Genomic DNA, 21317 nt, shown 5'->3' on the forward strand with positions numbered 1-21317 from the left:
CAGGTACGAGCTTTCCAGAAATCCCTGCCAGACATGTCCTTCAGGGTACCCTCACCTCTTGCTCCAGCCTGCTGGTAAGAAGCAGTCTGGGCTCTGCAGGAAGTGCTAGGATGCGGTTCTCTTCTGGGCCAGCAGACAGGGCCAGCCAGTGAGCTAGAAAGCAGGGGCGGGACTCCCGGAGAGGATGCCTCTGGCCACAGCTGCAGGCGCAGCATCTTAAGGGGGTGGCTCGTAGCGCCCCTGATGCGTTCCACCTGCTCCTGCCCCTGCTCTTGAGCCCGCTAGACCCCTACCACCTCCACAGGGGCTTGCGGAAGAGGCTGCGGGCGCCAGAAGGGTCTAGATGAAGTAAGGAGCTGGATGCACGCTCGGGCTCTTACTGCTCCGTCTCCCGCGTGTGCTTGGTGTTCCGCGATAAAAGATTCAAACTGGGGGGACGTGCAGCTCGGGCTCTGGATTTACAGCGCCTCGCGGCCAGTCCGGTCCTGCAATTGGTTCTCCCCACGCCTCGGCCTGCCAGCTCCGCCTGCTCTGTCCACTAGGGGAGGCGCACTCCGGGTTTCCAGACAGCATACCCCCCACCCCGGAGACGCCCGGCACTCGGGGAGGGGACTAGCGCCCCCTGCCCTGCCCTGCCCTGCCCCAGCTCCGCACACGCCCCGAGGACGTGCAACCGGAGGCTGGCTCCGCCCGGCCCGGGGAGGCCCCGGATGGGCCCCGAGGTGCGCGCGGGGCTGGGGGGGGCCTCCGGTCCTGCGCGCCGCCCGCCCTGGGGCCTGGCCGCAGCAACAGCCCGATGTAGTTAGCACAGGTAGAGAGGAGCAAGCGGGATTCCGCAAGGAGGAGGCCTCGCACGGCCGACCCCACAGCCCCCCAACCCCGCGGCCGGCGCGCGGGGGCAGCAAGCGCCCGACGCTGGTCCCGTCCCGGCGTGCCTCGCGCTGCGGCCGCGGGGCGCGACTTCCGGTCTTGAGGCCGCCGGAAGTGTAGGGGGCGGCGGCGCTGGCGGCGGCGCTGGCGGCGGGTGAGAGCCGCGGAGTCGGTGTCGGGGAGGTTGTCCGGAAGGGGGCCGGGCCGGGGGCCGGGCGGGAGGACGGGCGGCGGGGGCAACCGGCTCTCGGCCGGTTCGGCTCGCTCGCAGCGTGCACCAGCGCCGGGGCTGCGGCGGGGGTGGGGGAGCTTCTCCGGCTGGGCGTCCGGCTCCCGGTCCGGGCCGAGGCCTCACGAGCCTCCTCTGTTCTGCGGCCTTCCCGACTGGCGCTGCTAAGATACCAGGTCGGGCTGGGTGTCAGCCGCTCCGGGAGCCCTTGTAGGTGCGGGGCCCGGCCCACCATCCCCGGGACCGGCCCGCAGCCGCTGGTAGCCCTGGGTTCAGGTTTTTCTCGGCCTGGGCCTCGTCCTTGTTCTGGTGACTGGGCTACCACGCAGAGCCGTGTCTGCACCGGTGACTGGCCGGCATTGGGGCGCGTCCGTTCCATGCCCATCACTCTGCCTCCATCCTGCTCACAGCCTGCCTGGGAGCGGGCAGGCACGTTCACGTGGCTTCAGCACCTGGTGGAGCAGATAGCGGGTGTTTGGAGCGGTGTGGGGGGTGTCAGGTCAGGGCCCCAGGGCTCCCTGAGCAGGACCGCCTGCTTTGGTCAGGCTTCTGTCGCCCCCCACCCACCCACGGGTATGCGTGTGTGGATGATGGGTCCCTGAAATCCTGTCATCTGTCCCGTTGACCAGTAGGAGTCATGGACGTAGATGCTGAAAGAGAGAAGATAGCAAAGGAGATTGCAGAGCTTGAGAGGATTTTGGATCCCAGTTCCTCGAGCATTGGTGTGGGTGTTTCCGAGTCTGGTCTTGCTTTGGATTCTGATGCAGGTAAGCTTCCACGGGCCACGGCTGGAACCCATCCATCTGGCCTCCGTACCAGCCCAGTGCTCGCCCACACCGACCTCTGCCTTTACTCCCGGGGATGGCCTGTTAGTGCTCCTCCTTAGCTGGCCAACCTGCTGGTTGGGTGTGAGTATGCTGTCCTCAGGAGTCGGAAGGTTCCAGAGCTCTGCTTGTCAGTCACCACCACACTAGACAGCTGAGAGTCCCGTTCCCCACCCACCCCTGCCCCGGGGCTGTCCTTGGTGCTCCCTGGGCCCTCAGGGCCCTCGCCAGAGATCTGATTGGAGGCCTGCCTGTGTGGTCAGAAACTATGAAACTATGAGAAACTGGGCCTCCTGCCTACCTGCCTCTTTTCGGCCCTGGGGAGCAGTCCTGAGGCTGTTTCTCAGTGTTCTGGGCTACACCAGGGCTTGCCTTTCACCTGTAATCTGAGCTTTGTATTGGCCTCCAGCATGGTCCACCTTCCCTCTCTGGCTGACCCTGCCCTTGGTTCAGGGCCTGACCTGTCCGGTCAGTGAGTGCTCAGACACTGGCTGATGGGAAGGGAAGGTCCAGTTTCAGCCCCCACCCACCTCTGACCATCAGGAAACGACCCTGTGCTGCACCTGCTGGTCATCCCTTTGGTGGGTGTGGCATCCCGTCACTGGTCATCCACACGATGTGCTTGCATTCTCACAGATTCACTGCCAGAGGAGGACTCGGATGCTGCTGATTCCCCTGTCTCGGTAACTACTGGCCTGAACTGTCTGTGCCTGCTAAGGCAGACCCCACCCTGCCAGTGGGCCCAAGACCAAGGGGGGTGCTTTGAGCTCATTTGGGTTTTCCATGTGCTTGTTAGTGGAGGTGACATATCACAGAGCGTCTGTCACCAAAATTAACATTCTCCCTAGAAATAACCATTGTCTATAGCTTGGGGTGTATGTCTCCTGGCTTTCCTGAGCTCCTCCTAATGCGCACAGATCTGGGTATGACATCACAGGTGGAAGGCTTTGAGCGTACTGCTGGAGTCTGGCCCTTTGCAGCTTGCCTGTCTGTGTTCAGTTTGCAGGGTGCAGTGGGGTAGTCACAGGACAGGTAGTTCAGCCCATGTGTGTGATCACCTAAGACGGTGCCTAGCAGGTAGTACTCAAGTCACGCCAGTTTTTATTGCTGCTATTTGCTTATTTTAGAATTTCATGTTAACTTAGAGAATCTTTATGATTGGATTTTTGTTCTTTCAATGAGGCAATAGGTACAGAAATGCCTCTTCTTGATTGCCAGGTAGTCCCCCTGGCTTAGATTTACATAGTTCCACACCTAATGGACCTGTGGATTATTCCTAGTCTTCAATTTTGTTGACACCACAGTGGTCCTCTGCACCCGTGTTAGTGTTCACTGCCCCTGCCAGGGATGAGGGCACACAAGCCCATTCAGAGCCTTTAGTTCCACAGAAGCATTTATTGTGGAAAGTGAAAAGCACTCACCTCCTTATCCTTTCTAATCCCAGAGGTGCCTTCAGAAGCTTGTTTTCTGTTTTAAGATGTGGAACGTGCACATGCTCTATGTCGGGGTGGTCTCCTGCTGTTCCAGGGACCGGAGCGTGAACTCACGCTCGTTGTGCTGCCCTGAGTCACAAGAGGGATGGTGTTTGCATGCCTTCTTTCTCATCTGCCATTTCTCACCTGCAACCAGGAAGAGGAGAGGTGGGGTGAGGCCAGCAATGGTGAGGATGACCCCAAGGAGAAGAACCTCCCTGAAGACCCAGAGACCTGCCTGCAGTTGAACATGGTCTACCAGGAGGTCATCCAGGAGAGGCTGGCGGAGGTCAGCCTCCTGCTGGCCCAGAACCGGGAGCAGCAGGTAGGACAGGGCCTGGCCCTCAGAACCCTCATGGCCGGACACCCCAGTGCCATGGCTTTGAGCTAAGTCTGCTCCCTGGCTGCCTGGTTCCCCTTCTCCACAAGGGCAGTCACTACTGCCTGGCCCCAGTGGACCCTCTGTATCTGCCACAGGAAGAGATCATGAGTGACCTGGCAGGGTCCAAAGGCCCCAAAGTGAAGGACGGCAAGATCCTGCCCCCGAACCTGTACATAGGGCACTTCATGAAGCCCTACTTCAAGGATAGAGTGACTGGAGTGGTGAGTAACTGTCTCTCCGCTCTCCTCATTGGGGAGAAGGTCAGGCTGTGTGGGAAGGGTCTCTCGTCTCCTCACCTGCTGGGGGTGTTGTGGCTTCCCTTGGATTGTTCAGGGTAATGTTCTCTAGCCTCTTTCAAACTCTCCACTGTTGCCAATGGTGAAAGTCAGGGTCTTGGGCCCTGGAACGTGGCAAGGTGATCTCAGCTCCACAAGTAAGCCTGGGGGCATTTCTGTAAGAGGTGGTGCCAAGGTTGGGGCAGCTTGGCAGAATCATGGCGGCCTGGTTGCAAGGTCCCAGGGAACTGCTGAGCCCACCCCATGCCGGTTGGGTCGTGGCCCTCAGCCAGTCACCAGGCAGTAGCCCTGGGCCCAGGTGTCCAGTGCCCGGACTCCCTTGAGGCTGAGCTGCTCAAGGAGGCCAAGGGGAAGGGCTCCAGAGTCCTAGTGGGGCCTCAGAGCAACATGCTCGGCCTGTGAGGTGAGCATACCTGGGTTCTGTCCACATTGTGACACCACTTTATCTGGCAGGGGCCTCCTGCCAACGAGGAGACACGAGAGAAGGCCGCCCAGGGCATCAAGGCTTTTGAGGAGCTCCTGGTGACTAAGTGTAAGCACCTGGGCCTCAGCACCACAGCCCTGCCTCTCCCCAGGTGCCTCCCCCTTCAGGCCTTGACCACTGGGACTGGCCACTCGAAACCCCTGCCTATCCCACGCCATGTTAGGGCTGTGATCCACACAGTTCACTATCCGGTCTGTCTTTCCATCCTTGTACTCCCAGCCCCAGGGGCCCAGCTGTGAGCGTGGGCCAGGGCGTCCTTGCTGGACAGCGGCCCTTGTGCCTGTAGCCTGGTCCCCCCGCCAGTGCTGCGGCCCTGGACTGGTCGTGTGCCCACCACTTCTTCGAATGGAAGTCAGGGAAGGCACTGCTGAGGTCATTGTCTGTCGTTAGGGAAAAACTGGGAGAAGGCTCTGCTCCGAAGGTCAGTGGTGAGCGACCGCCTGCAGCGCCTGCTTCAGCCGAAGCTGTTGAAGTAAGTCTGAGCATGGCCTCAGATGTCAGCCTCCCCGGGGAGCTGGCGGGGGTGGGAGGGTGTCCAGGCCAGACGCTTTTTGATGGGCAGATGCTCCGATGTGGCCACAACCCCCTGGTCGCAGTGGGAGAGGCGCCGGTCCCGGAACTTGTCCCCAGCGAGGCAGCTGAGCTCGAGATCCTGCGTGCAAGAACCAGGCAGGCTGAATGGTCGTCTTCACTCACGCAGCTCGGGCAGTTTCGCTGGTCTGAAATGGGCCGTTCTCGAGACCTTTTTGTGTTGTGATGCAGTGACACCATGTGATCAACTCACAGTGCCTGTTGGCTGGGCCAGGGCTCCCTGGGGCTGCCCATGGTCTCACGGCTGATGGGCGGGTCAGGGTTTGCTTCCGTGATGGTGTCCTTCTCCCTGGCCTTCAGGAGGTGCGACTGCAGGCTTAAGTAGCCCTGTTGCCAGGCTACCCACAGTACATCTCACTGCATGCCAGGCCAAGGCTGGCAGCTGGGACGCCGAGCTGGGGTTTGTTACTGTGTGTCCTTGTACCCATAGCCACACTAGTTGATGACATGTCGCCAGCAGCACCCAGAGGGGGAGCTCATTGCTTCCTGTGGGTGGGAAGCCGGGTAGCCTCCTGCCTGTAAGGCAGGCTTGGAGTTGGAGCCAGGCTCTGGCGTGGGCCCCCTGATGTGGAGCTTCGTTCCGTGGAGTGACGCGCATGCCTGTGTGCATGGGGAAGCCGAACTGGCCCCAAGACCCCACCCCCTGCCCCCCAGGGGTGACACAGATAACCCTGGTGCCTCTGCTTGCCCATAGGCTTGAGTACTTGCACCAGAAACAGAGTAGGGTGACAAGCGAGGCAGAGAGGCAGGTCCTGGAGAAGCAGAGCAGGGAGGCGGAGACAGAGGCCCAAGACATCCGGTGAGCTGGGTCTTACGGGGATGGTGTGGCCTGGGAGAGGCGTGGAAGGCCAGGCATGACGCTGGCAGCGTGTCCCTTCCTCCAGGAAGCTCCCAGAGGAGGCCTTGCTGGGGAACAGGCTTGACAACCACGATTGGGAGAAGATTTCCAACGTTAATGTAAGTTGGGGCAGTGCTGGGCTGGCGGCTTAGAATGAGCAAATCAGCGTCAGGCAGTTAGGCCACGTCCCCAGTGGCCACCAGATCTGCCGTGAAGCCTTGGGCAGGTGCCTATCCAGCGGTGTGGAGAGGCTTTACGGGGCCCATCCTGCTGGCCTGAGGTGCCTTTCCTGAGACAGAAGGGTGTGAGGGTTCAGGCATGTGCTTGCAGCCAAACCCTGCTTCTCCTGGGGCTCCAGGCCACCAGCCACCAGAGCACGACAGTCCTTTCAGGTTGGGTTGTTTCTCTGTGGGTGCAGTTTGAGGGCAGCCGCAGCGCAGAGGAGATCCGGAAATTCTGGCAGAACTTTGAGCACCCAAGCATCAACAAGCAGGAGTGGAGTGGGCAGGAGGTAGACCAGCTAAAGGCTATCGCCGCCAAGCATGGCCACCTGCAGTGGCAGACGATTGCCAAGGAGCTAGGGGTAAGGACCGGAGGGGCCCCCGAGACCAGGCAGGGTCGGGTCCACGGCTGGGAGACTGGGCGGGCTTGGGGTCGCCGCGGGGTGCCTGTCATGCCACAGCCCTGGGAGCTGCCAAGGTTCATCAACGTGCTGCTTTTGAGGGTGTGGCCCACAAGGAGAAGAGTAGCCTCTCCAGCCCCCTGGGCTGAATCTCCGGAAGCTTCTGGCTCCTCAGCCCCCATCTGTCTCTGAGTGCTCACCCACCTTCCCCCTCCTTCCCAGGGCCTGTTTTTGGCTTCCTTCTGGATCCTTCCTTATTCCCGTGAAGCCCAGGGGTTGGTCTGATGGGGTTTGAGGGGAACACTCTTCCCAGTTTTCTCTGGGCTCTTCTGTTTTCCTCATTTCTGAGGTAAGGACCAAGGGCTCCGCTCAGCCTCTGTCTCCACTGCGAAGGTGTTGAAGGCCTGCCTCTCAAGAACAATTCGCCATGAGCTGGGACTCTGGCCACCGCTTCGGCCCTCTGTAGGGAGGGTCTTAGGCAGTTAGGTGTCTCAAGAATCCTCCATGTTGTGCTGGCTTTGAGCTTTACTGGCTTACGACCTAAGAAGGTCGTCCATGAAGTCCAGGTGTTTGGATTGACTGCTTCTGTAGACAGACACATGATCGTAGCCACTGAACCAAACCTGATTAAAGCTGTGCGGAGGCCGCACAGACCCCGAGGGCACAGGGTTCAGCGCATACCTGGCTAACGGTCTGTGGTCTGTCCTGCCGAGCTCATCTGTAGCGCGCTGGGCTGGAGCGCCCCGCCAATGTCAGAAAGGCACGCCCCCCCCCCTTGCAAAGAAGCAGATGTGGGATCCCTGGGTGGCGCAGTGGTTTGGCGCCTGCCTTTGGCCCAGGGCGCGATCCTGGAGACCCGGGATCGAGTCCCACGTCGGGCTCCTGGTGCAGGGAGCCTGCTTCTTCCTCTGCCTGTGTCTCTGCCTCTCTCTCTCTCTCTGTGACAATCATAAATAAATTAATTAATTAAATTAAAAAAAAAAAAAAAGAAGCAGGAGATGTACTGCTTATCCTGAGCAGCCAGGTAACCTGTTCCATACACGTATGCTTTACACACTTCCTGAGTTGTGCTTTTTCTAAAAAAAAATTAAGATTTTATTTATTCACGAGAGACGGAGAGAACACCCACAAAGGGAGAAGCAGGCTCCCCTCGAGGAGCCCAATGTGAGACTCGATCCCAGGACCCTGGGGTCACGACCTGGGCCGAAGGCAGATGCTCAACTGCTGAGCCACCCAGGCATCCCCTGAGTTGTGCTTTTAAGGTTGTTTTTAGTCTTTATTTCCTTAGTTTCTTGGGTTTTAAGGTTTTTGGTTGAGGGCAGTTTGGGTTCCTAGTAAAACAGAGGAAGATGCAGAGGCTCCCCTTCTATCCCTTGCTCCACCCCCATCATCATCCCTTACCAGAATGGTGCTTTGTTTAACAGGCTGGATGTGTGTTGGCGTGTGGGCACCCAGAGCCCAGCATGGACGTCGGGGCTGTGTCACGGTGCACTCTGGGTTTGGGCAGTGTGGGGGATGTGTCCACCGGGGCAGTCTCACACAGACAGTTCGCAGCCTCCACAGCGGTGCCTCTTCCATGATGTCACGGGGCTGGGGCCCTGCTGCCTGCAGCCTGTATGGACGACTTACTCCTCTTTGTGCCTTTTCTCGGCCTGACCGCTCATTTCTCTTGAGCACTATAACAGCGCATTATCTGGATGGACCTCGCTTAGTCCACCCACTTGCTGCAGGGCCTCTTGATCATTTTGGGATTTGGCAGTCCTTACTGCAGCTCCTGTCAACATCTGTGTGAGGGTGTTTGTGTGGATGTGACTTTTCAGCTCCTTTGGGGAAATATCAAGGAGTGGTTGTATGCTAAGAGGGTGTTTACTCCTGTCCTCTGGAGTGGCCGCCCTGGGCTGTGAGCCCCCAGCCACAAATGAGGGTCCTTGCCAGCATGCAACGGCATCTGGGCTCCAGATTCGGGCCATTCTCCCAGACGTGTGGTGGTGTCTCGTTTACTTTTGCATCTCTGGTGACAAACACGTGGTGGTTTATTTCTTATCTGCAGGTCGTTTTTGGTTAAGAGTCTGTTGAGGTTTCTGGTTTATTTTTTAAATCAGATTGTCTTGTTGCTGAGTTTTAAGGAACCTCCTGTGTATTTGGAATGACAGGCCTTTATCAGATGCATCTTGTGTGTGCAGCTTGTAGTCTCGTTCCCCTGATGTCTCCACTGAGCAGGAGGTTTCATTTTTAGCACAGCCCAGCTGATCCCTTCTTTCAAGGACCATGCTTTTGGTGTTGAGTCTGAAAGGGCATCACCAAACCCAGACCTCGTAGGCCAGCAGACTGCTTACATCCAACCATACATGTCATGTTCTCTCTAACTTGAGAGTCTTCTTTAGGAAAAAAGAGTGTTTAAAAGTTAATTAGCTTTTGGGAAAAGGGGAGTAAGGGGGTGATGGGGGACATGCTCAGGCAAAAGCTTCTGCTGTGTAGACTGGCGGTTTACATGCTGAACTGGAGCACCTGTGGAACCTGGAATACGGTTGCTCCAGAGCTCTCCTAGGATGGCCTCCTCAGAGATGTGGGCACCACAAGAACTGGCCCCCTGCTCCCCAACATGCAGGCTCCTCTCAGCTGCCCTCCATGGAGGCTTCAGAGAGACCGGTCAGGGCCCCAAAATTAGGGCAGCACTGCATCCCCCATGTCGTCAGAGGCATGAGCTCTGCAGGGAGGCTCCTCTCACAGGCTGCTGAGCTGGCGTTTGCCATCCAGTAGTCCAGTGTCACCTTGAGGTCACATAAATGAAGCATTACAGAATTTTCTGGATACACATCTGGTGAAGCTGCAAACTGGTGCTTCGCCGTCATCTGCCATCATGCTTTCCACTGTGCCTGCAGGGTCTGGTAGGAGTAACTAGGTCATTGGTTCACAAAAATGCATGGCCTGCAAGGCACAAATGACCTGCACCCTGGCCGTCCCTCTGCAGGCGGTGCCCGCCCAGTAACACCCACTTTGTTTTGGTTTGGGTCTTGGGAAGACCAACCGCAGTGCCTTCCAGTGCCTGCAAAAGTACCAGCAGCACAACAAGGCTCTGAAGCGCAAGGAATGGACTCGGGAGGAGGACCGCCTGCTCACCCAGCTCGTCCAGGAGATGCGTGTCGGCAGCCACATCCCCTACCGGAGAAGTGAGTGCCCGTGTAGGTCCTGCCACCTGTGCTCCTGCCGCAGCTTGCATGCCGCCCAGCTTGAGGCCCCTCATAGGCGGATGCAACTCAGTCCTTACAGGCACAAGGGGCTGGAGGGGAAGTCAGGTCATGCAGCCCCTTGCCGGATGACCCAGGAAGCACAGTGCCCACCAGGTTCCTCTGTCTCCAGTTGTCTACTACATGGAAGGGAGAGATTCCATGCAACTCATCTATCGGTGGACCAAGAGCTTGGACCCCAGCCTGAAGAAGGGGTTCTGGGCCCCAGAGGAAGATGCGGTGAGTGTATGGCCGTGGAAGCCGAGGAGAGCCATCCCGGGATGTGAGCCTAGGTGCCCACCGTCCCTTCTGAAATGGGCTCTTGCGGGCTGCGGAGGTTATAGCTGCCTGCAGAGGCCTTGCTTGTTTGCTTTCTCTCCTGCAGAAGTTGCTTCAAGCAGTTGCCAAATATGGGGAGCAGGATTGGTTTAAAATCCGGGAAGAGGTGCCAGGTAGGAGCGATGCCCAGTGCCGAGATCGGTGAGTTGGACCTCGCTGGGTGAGGGAGGCCTTGCTGGGGTCACTTCTCGGTAGGCAAGCAGCCCATGGCCCCGGGTGGTCTGCTGGTGGAAGCTAGGGTGGCCGTGGGAGCCCTATGTGCCGGTGACTGCACAGGAAGCAGGACGTCCATGGTTTTTAGAACCAGACTTTTGTCCGAGCTTAACCTGAGGTGGCCCCTGACCCACTGGGCTCAAGGCTTATTTCCTTGACCCTGTTGATCTGACAGCAAGATCCTTGGAAGGCTGCTTTGGTGATCTCCTTTTCTTGTTTTTTTTTATTTTTTATTTATTTTTTTTTACGGTTTCTAACAACTTAATCCATGTGCCATATGGCACATTCACGTGAAAAGTGGTGTTCTGGGGGGATTATTGTCCTCAGGGAGCGTGCAGCCCATCCCCCCAACTTCAGGACATTGTGACCACCACCCAGAGAAACACCCTTTGCCAACCACAGCACACAGTTCCGGAAAGGGACAAAGGCTTAAATAGTCGTTTCTCCAGAGAGCACACAAAAACGGTGCTCAGTGTCATTAGTCATTGCAAAAACACGATCAGAGTGACAGTGAGATCCCATTTCACTTGCATCAGGACATTTGCTTTAAAACTGCACGAGAGGGATCCCTGGGTGGCACAGCGGTTTGGCGCCTGCCTTTGGCCCAGGGCGCGATCCTGGAGACCCGGGATCGAGTCCCACATCAGGCTCCCGGTGCATGGAGCCTGCTTCTCCCTCTGCCTACGTCTCTGCCTCTCTCTCTCTCTCTCTCTCTCTCTCTCTCTCTTTCTCTCTCTCTCTCTGACTATAATAAATTAATTAATTAATTAATTAAAAAATAAAAAAACTGCACGAGAGGGCAGGCAGCTGTTGACGAGGGTGCAGAGGGCACATGCTGCAGGTGCTGTGGAAGCAGTGTGGTGCTTCCTTGGGAGTTAGCTGGGGGACAGCCGTGTCGTCCAGCATCACTGCACCCCCACAGCGGAAAGCTGGGCCACACAGGCACCTGCACGCTCTTGTGTCACGGGTTTGTGAGTTGATACGTGTTCTGGCTAAGAGTTCCTTATCAGAGGCCACATCTGCCAGTCTGGGGGCTGCATGTTCCCTTTCTCGATGGCATCCTGTGAGACGTGTTGAAAAGGTTTTCATTTTGATGAAGTCCAGTTAATCTATTCCTTGTTCATCACCTGAGCTTTTAGTGCTGGGTCTCAAAGCCCTTGCTGGAGCCAGGATGGCTGAGGGAGGGCGTTCTGGCGCCTGAAATGCCCCCGTGTCCTTGCTGTTTGCAGGTATCTCAGACGGCTACACTTCAGCTTGAAAAAGGGGAGATGGAATGCAAGTGAGGAGGAGAAGCTGGTTGAGCTGATCGAGAAGTACGGTGTTGGTAAGTCCTGGGCCTCTGTCAGCCCTGAGACCCTGGGAGGCACAGCTTGTGGCGACCCCAGCTGTCTCCCTGTCCCCACTTTTCCCCCTTGCACACTGACGCACAGTGGGGATGGAAAGTTCAGGAGGGGGCAGCCCCAGTGGCCTAGTGGTTTAGCGCCACCTCCAGCCTAGGGTGTGATCCTAGAGACTGGGGATCGAGTCCCACATCAGGCTCCCTGCATGGAGCCTGCTTCTCCCTCTGCTTGTGTCTCTGCCTCTCTCTCTCTGTGTCTCTCATGTATAAATAAATAAAAAATCTTCAGAAAAAAAAAAAAAAGTTCAGGAGGGCCGTGACTCCTCTCCTCGAGAAGGCTGCCACCAGCCACGCGCACCTGCCTGGTCCGCTCTCTGGGCGCCTTTCTAGGGAAGCTTTTTAAAATTGAGTCTCTTGGTGTGAGTTCACCGAGTCTGCTCTTTTCCACTTTATGATGCAGCGTTCTGCTATCCATTATGAATGTTCTGTCTTTATGTGTCTTGTGACCTCCTGGCATCGCCAGCTGTGTCCCATCTCCCTGAGGAAGAGGACAGAGCTTACTCAGCCACACATCTGTTGACAGATGTTTCCATTTCTCATTTCTGTCCCCAAGCTGGAATGAGCCAAGAGCTTGGTCTCTGCATCTGCTCTTATCCACAGCAGATCCTTAGACGCGGCTTAGCCAAGTTCAGGTGCACACAGAGTTCAGACTGCTGCACTGGTCACACAATCCTATAAAGAAGGCCCCAGTGTCCTCCTGCCTGTACTGTCAGGACAGAGGAGATGATTTACATTTACATAAGCGCAGAGTGTGTTTCCTCGCCTCAGTTGTGTGTTCTCTAGATTTTTGCTAAAGGGCCGATCACCCTGCTATCCCTGAGCTTCTTAGATGCAGGGAGTGGTGTGCTGGTGAGCACACACTCCGATGGCACATGGTGTCTGTCTTTTACGGGAGAGCGTGTCTTCGAGAAGAGTCCGTTGTCCAAGCTGGCAAATACGTTGTCACAGATTCTGGGAAGCAGCCCCCACGTTGTTTTGTTTTGTAGGTCACTGGGCAAAAATAGCTTCTGAACTACCTCATCGGACGGGCTCCCAGTGTCTGAGCAAGTGGAAGATCATGGTCAGGGTGAGGCTTTACTAAAAGTCAGTCCAAAGGCCCTATCACCTATGGGGCCAGCATCACCACCGGGCAGGGAGAGGAAGAGGGACGTCTGGTTTCTGGTCCTGGCATCTTTTCTTCCCAGAGGCCAAGGGTAGAGAGCCCCTGAGCTCTATCAGGGAGCTGTTATCACCTCAGAACGGCCAGGGGGACTGTTCTCTCAGCACGCCATGTCCCAGACTGCTCAGGGTCTCTCCTCAGAGGGCCAGCCTGCCTGCCCCTTATCCCTGGTCCACAAGCCCTGGGCAGCCAAGGCCTCCATATAGCCCTTTCCCACAGAAGAAGCAGAATCGGGGGAGGAGGAGGCGGCGTCCCCTTCGCCGTGTGCGGTGGAGCTCCAGCAGCGGGGACACCAGCAGTGAGGACATCAGTGGCGAGGGCGGCAGCGGGAACAGCGAGGACTCAGAGCCAGAGGAAGCCCCAGAGACTGAGGCAGGTGGCCAGGCACCACCATCCACACAGCACACTGTGCCGGACATGGACCTGTGGGTGCCTGCCAGGCAGAGTGCCAGTGAGCCGTGTGGAGCGGGGGGCCGGGGCTGGCCAGGACACCATGCTTCACCTTCCAGCCCTCCCCAAGGCTCCAGCAAGGCTCAGGATGGCAGCGGGGCCATTCACCCCACAGCCTCGGCTCCCACAGAGGAGGTGGGCAGGGTACACACCCCCTCCAGGACCCACAGCACCAGTGCAGGAGGCATCGGGCACCCAGACTTGGTGGACACTCATCCCTTGAGCTCAGAGGAGCCAGCCAACAAGGTAGGGCCACAGGCCCCATTGCATCCCACATTGCTACTCGAGGGTCAGCAAGACTGGTGCTGAGGCACAGCAGGCTTTCCTGGGCATGGAGGGGCCTCAGACACCATGTCCTGGCTCTGTACAGTGTTCACACCTCGTGAATGGTGTGTAGGGCAGCAGCCTCGTTTCCCCACTGGTCTGCTTTACCAGCCATGCAGGAGAGCTGTTGAGGCCTCTACTGGGCAGGCTCCTGGACTCAGAGCTGTTTCTGACCAGTCTGTCCCTGAGCGGTGGTGAGGCAGGGGTGGCAAGCAGGAGGGTCTCCTGTCCTGCAGCCCTGTGTGTGCCTGTCCTGGTTGGTGTCTGAGGTGTCAGGGCCCTGGGGCATGCCTGGCTCCGGCTGCGTGCGGGGTTGCAGCACACAGGCTACTGAGTCCTGGGAGCAGTTGGAGACTCCACTCTGTGGCACCTGAGGAGACAGCGGGCTGTCGGGGCAGACTACATGTGCCGGCTCTTGGGCTGCATGGCTCCTCTGCCATATCTGTGACTTGTCAGGCCCTTGGGCACCGGTCCAGAGGCTGCTGCCCATGGGATTTATGAGCATGTGGTACCATTAGTTCAGGGGCCTGCTGGTGGTCGGGGACCTTGTTAGTGCTGGCTGCAGCCAAGCCAGCCAGGTTTGTTTGTGCCAGGCCTTAGGGACCTGCCCGAGGGCACTTCAGGGCACTTCCCACCACCCTGCTTTGGAACCTGGGCATAAGGCTGTGTGTGCTGCCCCTGCAGGCCCCGTGCCAGGGTTCCCCATGTGTCCAGCCTCACATTTGCAATAGTGGGAGTCATCTGCTGCAGGTGCTCAGAACCAACAGAGCCTGCTGGCGTCAGATGGTGGTAGGAGCCGGCCCCCAACTGCTGCCTGCCACAGCCCCCATAGCCACTGCCCTCTCGGCCTGGTCCCCCTTTTGCCAGTACAGGGAAGGAGTGTGGAGTAGTAAGGGTGGGGCACGGACAGCCCCAGAGCCAAGCCTGGCTGGGAAGCCCAAGTGCCTTTCTTCCTTATATAGGAGAAACTGAGGCAGTCATGCCTGCTCAGCTCATCCCTGGGGGCCAGCCCCGGTGATAGCAGTGTGGCCAGGCCCCGTGTACGGCAGCTGTGGCACAGGACAACCAGGAACAGGCGGCGGTGGCGGGGACAGGCCCTGCAGAGGAGGCTCCTTGAGTACCAGCTCCTGATGGCCATGAGCTCGTGGGTGGGTGATGTCCTGCCCTGCACTTCCCAGAGGCCTGTCACAGTGCACACTCAAGGTACTGCCCTAGGGCTCCTTTGAGAGCTCCTGTGGGGACTGGAGTGGGGGAAGACACAGAGCAGATGGGTGACCCTGCTGGGGAGGAAATGCACAGGGAGGGAAGGGACCCGTGTGCCTGTCTCATCTTTCTAAAGAGCATCCATTTGGAGGGCTGGTTGGGTTTTGTCTCCCAATATGCTTAGCACCCAGGGGATGGCCTGGCAAGCAAACAGCCATTCAGGCCTTAGCAAGGGTCTTCTCAGGGCTCAGGTGCATGATATCTGCATTTGGGTTTCTGGAGAGCTGGTCGTGTTTTCCGGGGGGGGGGGGGGGGGGGGGGGGTCAGGGCTGAGGCCAGTCAGGGCCAGCAGCCAGAACCACCTTGCACGTGAGCCCTTGTTCCTTCAGCCGATGGCCTCAGGAAGCAGCTGCAGGATGCCCAGCTGACCAGCACCCCCGTGTTCACTCTCTTTATCCAGGTGAGAAGCCCGTGATGCAGAAGTTTCTTTTCTTGTACTTTGTTTCACCCGGTGAATTTTGAAGTTTGTGGTGGATTCACTTGTTAAAGTCTAACATTCTGAAGCTTTGGGCCCTGGGAATGGGTTTTTCAGTGGCTTGTGACGTTTAACAGGCAAGTCACCATGGAAGGGACAGTGCTGGAGTCGCGTTCCAGCAACCATTAAACCCCATCTTGAAAAGGGACGGGGTGCCTGGAGCCCCAGTGCATAAACAAAACTTCAGGAAAGAGACCCAGGTGCAGTGGGAGCACTGCTCCGATGCCCCCGGGCCCTGAGGCCAGCTGGGTCAAGTGAAGGGGTCGTGGCATTGAGGGGCTGTACTGGACTCTGGACCTACCCTGGGGGCCGTGCTCAGAGCTGGTGCAGTTTGGTTGCAGACACCCTCATCATCTCAGTCCTTGGCAGGGAAGGGGGATGGGCTCTTGTCACAAGTATGTCATGCATGTGTCACATGTGTCCCTCAAGCTGTTCCAGATCGACACCACTGGCTGCATGGAGGTTGTTCGAGAGAGGAAGGCCCAGTCATCTGCCCTGCTCCAGACTAGTGCTCAGGACCCAGGGCCTGGGCTCCTACAGGTGAGAAGTAGGGGTGAGCGCTGGGCACAGGCTCCCTCCCATTCCTGACATGGCAGGGCCAGTGCTGGGGTGGACGGCAGCTGCCCAGGTGGGGAGTAAGGCAATGCCAACCCTTTCCAGAGACTGGAGGCATTCTCAGGTGTCCTAGGGGCTGGGTCAGCTCCTGAGAACAGCCCTGCTGGCTCTGAGATGTCCTGGTGTCTGCCCATTTGCCTGGAGCCCCGAGGCTCTGTGACAAGTCCAGGGGAGGCAGAGCCAGAGCTGGCACTCAGGCCTGCCTGGTCCCACAGCCTGTGCTGCGTGGAGGCCTCTGAGCCCTTGGGCATCTGCTGCTCTAGGCACTGGCCCTGCTGGGGTGGGATGCCAGGTGTGGGCTCTGTCTGTGAGAGCCCATGTCCTCAAGTCCAATCACAGCTAAAGGCGGACCAACCAGGTCAGCCCTGTGGTGCCCCATCCAGGCCCCGGAGCCCCTGAGGCCTCCTGCCTGGAGAGCCAAGCTCCTGTCTCTCTCTCCACCCCATGCAGCCCTGACCACACTGTGATGAGCTCACCCAGTGGTACTTGTAGGTGGATGTGGGTGGGAGGGAGGGAGGCTCTGGTGCTTGGGGCCCTGTTTCTGCTGCAGGTGAGGGCAGAAGGAAGGCTTCCCTGGGGGTAGAGAAGTGGGTCTGGACCCTGGGTACTTCCCTGAAGCGCTTACACTTACTTTTCAGATGTCTTCAAGTACACAGAACGCCACAGGTATTGTCTGCCTCTCTGCTTCTGTGTTGATCATCTCCTGTAGTGGGAAGGGAGCAAACCTTCCATGGGTGTTGAATTTCGGGCTCTGAGCAGCACTGTGGCCCTGGTGCCAGGTCTCCTCTGCATCCCAAAGCAAGGACAGTAGCGTGGCTGACAGGAGGGGACAGAGGCAGCTCCTTAGGCTCCTACCTACCTGGCACATGAGCCAGTCCCAGGCATCAGGGAGGGGCATCTGCTGGCCGCCACCAGCGTCCCCACACCAGCAGCATCATGCGAGGAACTGGGGCCTGGGAGACAACGTGAGGTGGGCGGTGTTGCCCAGCCGTCCTTGTCTTGGGGACATTGAAGGTGCGGTGCTGATGTGTGGTATGCGATGGGCCCTGCTGCCCAGCACCCAGTGCCCTGGCCACAGCCAGAGCTCAGGGAGGTCTGGGAGCTCAGACGCCAGGGCTCCCACTCCATGCTCCCAGCAGCCACCCGCCTTCCACAGGGGCCTCCTGATGGTACGTGGGGGAAGCCCATGTCCGGTCCACATATATGGAGTTCTTCACGTAAGCTCTGTCTCTCCTGCAGGCCGCAGCTTCTGCAGCCTGCCATCACGAGATCCTGCAAAGCAGAGCACCGGCCACAAGGGGAGCAGGAGCTGGCAGCCCTGCCGTGCCAAGTCCAGTGCACAGGCGCCCCTGCCAGCTCCGAGTGGCCCCCGGCCCAAGCCCAAGACCGTCTCCGAGCTGCTCCGGGAGAAGCGACTTCGGGAGGCCCGGGCCCAGAAGGCCACCGAGGGCACTGTGGCTCTCCCACCGCTGCTGCTGTCCTCACCACTGATCCTCCAGCCCAGTCTACCACAGACCCCCCACCACCCCTCCACCTCGGGCCTGGCTGTCACAGACATGGTGCTCTCTGGGCCTGGAGCCCCTGCAGTGACTGGGCTGAGGACGTCAGCCAAGGACGAGCGGCCCTCCACCCTGCCAGTCGTGGCCCGCACCCTGGCCTCCACAGAGGCTGTTCCTGCTGCCTCCAGAGCTCCGGTGCTGGGCCCCAGCCAGGTCTCTGTGAATGGCCATCAAGATGGTCTGGGACAGTCCCAGGCCCCTGCCACGTCTCGGAAGCAGGGCCTGCCTGAGGCACCACTCTTTCTCCCTGCAGCCCCCAGCCCCACTCAGCTGCCTGTCCAGCCCCTCAGCCTGACGCCAGCTCTGGGCATGCACAAGGAGGGGCCGCACGTGGTGGCTACCACTCCCCTGCCTGTCACCTGGGTGTTCACGGCTCAGGGGCTGCTCTCAGTGCCAGCTGTGGTGGGCCTTCGAGGCCCAGCAGGGGGGACCTCTGACCCCAAGGGACTGTCAGTGACTCTGTCACCCACCCTGCCTGGGATGCAGGTAGGCCGGGGCCCCAGGCCCTCTGGGCTGAGCCACCCTTGGCAGCCCCGGCCAACGTGGACACAGACTCAGATCCTCCCTCCAGGACAGACCTCTTGACCATTCCAGTGCTCTGCCAGTCCCAAAATTCTGTGGAAATGGGTGGTGATGTGGCCCATGCCTCTGGGGGACCTGCCTTCCCTGGAGAGGCACAAGTGGCCCGAGAGATAGCTATGCCCAGGATACCCTCCCAAGCCACACTCCTGGCTGACCACCCTGAAGCAAAGCCCTGCAGATCCAGCCAGCCACCTATGCAAGCTGAGAGTGGCCCAGGAGAGACACCAGGGTCCCCAAGGCCAGGGGGACTCCCAGGGCCTCTGGGCCTGGAGAGGCCACCCCCACCGCGGCCTAGGCCTGAGAAGGGTGCCCTAGACCTGGACCTCCTGTCCCAGGAGAGCGAGGCAGCTGTGCGGGAGTGGCTGCGGGGAAAGCAGGGGGTGTGCGTGCCTCCGCTGGGGAGCAGGCTACCCTACCAGCCACCTGCCCTGTGCAGCCTTCGGGCCCTGTCTGGACTCTTGCTCCACAAGAAGACCTTAGAGCAGAGAGCTACATCCCTCATGCCCAGTGGGGCAGCTGGAGCCCTGCAGGCCTCACTGGGACAGGTGCGGAGGCAGCTCCAGGACAGCCCGGCCTACCTGCTGCTGAAGGCGCGGTTCCTGGCTGCCTTCACCCTCCCTGCACTCCTGGCCACCCTGTCCCCCCACGGCGTCCCCACTACCCTGTCAGTGGCCACAAGGGCTGACCCTGAGAGTGAGGATGACCTAGGGGAGCTGGAGCTCACATGTGGTCCTCAGGCAGGACCAGCAGCTACCATCCCTGTTCAGGTAGGCACGGGCCCCCTGCCCTGCTTCCCTGTGGCCATCAGCCATGTCCACACACCCAGCTGTGGTGGGAGCTCCAGCCCCCAGGGCTGGCCACGGTTTGCTGAGGAGGAAGCTGGCTCTGGGCCTGCTCAGTCTGTACGGATGTGGCCTCCTTTGAGGCCACTGTGGGAAACAAAGAGGAACCTCTTCACTCGTGGCCTTGCTTGAGGGAGGGAGTGGGTGATCTTGGGTCCCATGCATCCCATGCACACACGGGCTCCTGTGGTGGGGCACAAGCTCCACAAAGGTGGCACTGCATTTGTCCCTGTTTATCTGGGGACCCCGAGATCTTTAGCTGTTGGCTCTGGCAGTAGCTGCCCCAGAAGAGCTTTCCAACCTGTGGGGGCAAAACTATCCTTACTCACTGGCAAGAAGCCTGACATGTGCAGGCAGGTGTCCCTGTGTCCTTGTGGCCATGTGTACCACGGGGCTACGGGGCTCCTGGCAAGGCATCCTCTGACCTGTTCCTGGGGCCATGGGAGAGCTTGGCCACTTAGTCATGTGCCAGATCTGGGAGGTTGTGGGGTCTCCTACAGGCTTCCCAGTTGGGGCTCCCCTTTGCACCGTTGGGACAGCAGGAGGCAGGGTTTGTGGCTGGGGGGCTGTGGGGGGAAAGAGCTTCCTGTCCCCTATGTGCGGGCTCTCCGCTGCCACCTGCCTGTGTTCTCGGCCACTGCCCTGCTGGCCTGACTGGGAAGACCGGAGTGTAGGAGGCTGCTCTGGAGTGTCCTCAAGGGCAATGGAGCCCCTATGTTGGGGTGGAGGGAAGCAAGAGCCCACGGGTGGCCCCTGCATGTGCTGGGGCCTCTGGTCCTCTGTGAGCCACACTGTCTGCAAGGACAAGGTGTGGGGAGCAGCCTGACCCTGCACTGTGCTGTCAGCATGTAGCTTACCCCCTGGCGTGACTGCTTGCTGCCACTGCTCTCCCTATCTGTCCTAGTGGGGACTCACTCCTGTGCCCTCTGCCTGGCTTTTGTTTTAGGGAGCCCCAGACTCTGGGCAGAGCCTGGACGGTTGTGACACCCTTGATGTGCGCAGAACCCGGCATGCCTGGCATGCCCGGAAGAGGCGGCGGCTGGTGTGAGCAGCAGGGTAAGGAGGGGCAGGGGTGGGTGCAGGTACCCCTATACCATGGGCCTTCCCTGTGCCTATGTTCTGGGCACACAAGAGCCCACAGCTTTCCAGATGTGGGGCAGACTATCATCGCCCTTAGGAGCTCACATCAAGTGTGATGGGGAGGGTTATACAGGCCTATGGGAGCCGTTTGTGGGGAGGGCCATGTAATCCCTCTCCCCTAGCTACCTCCTCGCCCACTGGGTTCCACACTCCGGGCTCTGGTGCTTCCTTCTTGCTGACCCACGTGTGCCTTGGGGCCTTTGCACTGCTGTCCCCTCTGCCTGGCCTTCGTCCATGTCTGTAAGGCTTGTTCCCTTTTCCCAATCATGTCTGCTCAGTGTGTGGCTGTTCAGAGATGCTCTCTCTGACTGTTCTCTTGGGGCAGTACCACTGTCAATGTCTGTCTTGCTAGCACTGTCTCTTCTACACCCGACATGGTTTACATGCATGTCTGCCATAAATGTGAGCCCTTAAGGGCAGTGATATGATTTGGTTTTTGCTGCCGGGTCCTCAGTGCCCAGAGAGCAGGCATCGAGTAGGCCCTCAGTACGGATTAGTTGAGTTCATGGTGCAGAGATCCCATGTGGGGGAAGACGTCTGGGAGCCAGAGGTGGGAGCCAGCTCCTGCGAGTGTAGTGGGGTTGCGCCCTGAGAGGGTCCACAGAGGGGATGCTGGGGGCGGGGGGGCGGGCATCAGAAGCCCACCCAGGCTCTAGGGCCTGCCCTCAGCATGGCCCCCTGCATGGACTGCAGGTGGGCAGCCAGACCTGGTTCTGCGCCCTCGGAGGAGTCCTAATGCCACCTTTGGTTCCTATCCTACGGCACCGTCTCTGGGGTCTGGCTGGGGTCAGGGTGTCCCCAACATCTGGGCATCTGTGTGTTCCAGGAGGCGGGAGCCATGCTGGACCCGAGTGAGCCCACCTGCCTGTGGAGCCCAGCTCCAACCCTCCCGGAGGAAGCAGCCTAAAGCAGTTGGAGGCTGGGGGAGGCTTCGCCGTGTGACCATGAAGCCACTGGGGCTTAGCTGGTCCTCCAGCACAAATCGGAAGGAATGTTTGAAGGAATAAAGTGAATGGCTTATTTTTTTATTAAAAGGCAAGCCCCAGATTCCTGTTGCCTTAAGAGACTGGGCAGAGGGTTGGGGCTCCCCTGACCGTGCCAGGACCCGGATGGCTGGGCCCT

The 21317-nt window shown here is 59.0% G+C and overlaps 2 protein-coding genes across 8 annotated transcripts; both read left to right on the forward strand.

Annotated features, from left to right (window-relative positions):
• Window positions 1-655: 655 nt before the first annotated feature.
• SNAPC4 (small nuclear RNA activating complex polypeptide 4) lies at window positions 656-18216 on the forward strand. Of its 7 annotated transcripts, none has more exons than XM_055322969.1 (21): window positions 656-722; window positions 1732-1866; window positions 2560-2606; window positions 3553-3720; window positions 3873-3998; window positions 4527-4605; window positions 4948-5029; window positions 5843-5947; window positions 6033-6105; window positions 6405-6569; window positions 9631-9778; window positions 9969-10075; window positions 10221-10315; window positions 11617-11711; window positions 12773-12852; window positions 13165-13641; window positions 14682-14922; window positions 15312-15382; window positions 15887-15997; window positions 16711-16738; window positions 17312-18216. In XM_055322969.1, exons 2-21 carry the CDS (start codon window positions 1737-1739, stop codon window positions 18214-18216), a joined length of 3333 nt encoding a protein of 1110 aa, XP_055178944.1. In that variant the 5' UTR covers window positions 656-722; window positions 1732-1736. The 7 variants fall into 7 exon arrangements, with proteins under 7 accessions (XP_055178944.1, XP_055178953.1, XP_055178907.1 ...); XM_055322978.1 differs by lacking the exon at window positions 656-722 and adding an exon at window positions 772-1024 and having other exon boundaries at window positions 1729-1866; window positions 13168-13641; XM_055322932.1 differs by lacking the exon at window positions 656-722 and adding an exon at window positions 774-1024 and having other exon boundaries at window positions 1729-1866.
• On the forward strand, window positions 18113-21254 carry LOC129508080 (snRNA-activating protein complex subunit 4-like). Its single transcript, XM_055322987.1, has 3 exons — window positions 18113-18980; window positions 20002-20111; window positions 21022-21254. Exons 1-2 carry the CDS (start codon window positions 18255-18257, stop codon window positions 20101-20103), a joined length of 828 nt encoding a protein of 275 aa, XP_055178962.1. The 5' UTR covers window positions 18113-18254; the 3' UTR covers window positions 20104-20111; window positions 21022-21254.
• Window positions 21255-21317: the final 63 nt, after the last annotated feature.

Source organism: Nyctereutes procyonoides, unplaced genomic scaffold (assembly GCF_905146905.1).
Source record: "Nyctereutes procyonoides isolate TBG_1078 unplaced genomic scaffold, NYPRO_anot_genome, whole genome shotgun sequence".
Lineage (NCBI taxonomy): Eukaryota > Metazoa > Chordata > Mammalia > Carnivora > Canidae > Nyctereutes > Nyctereutes procyonoides.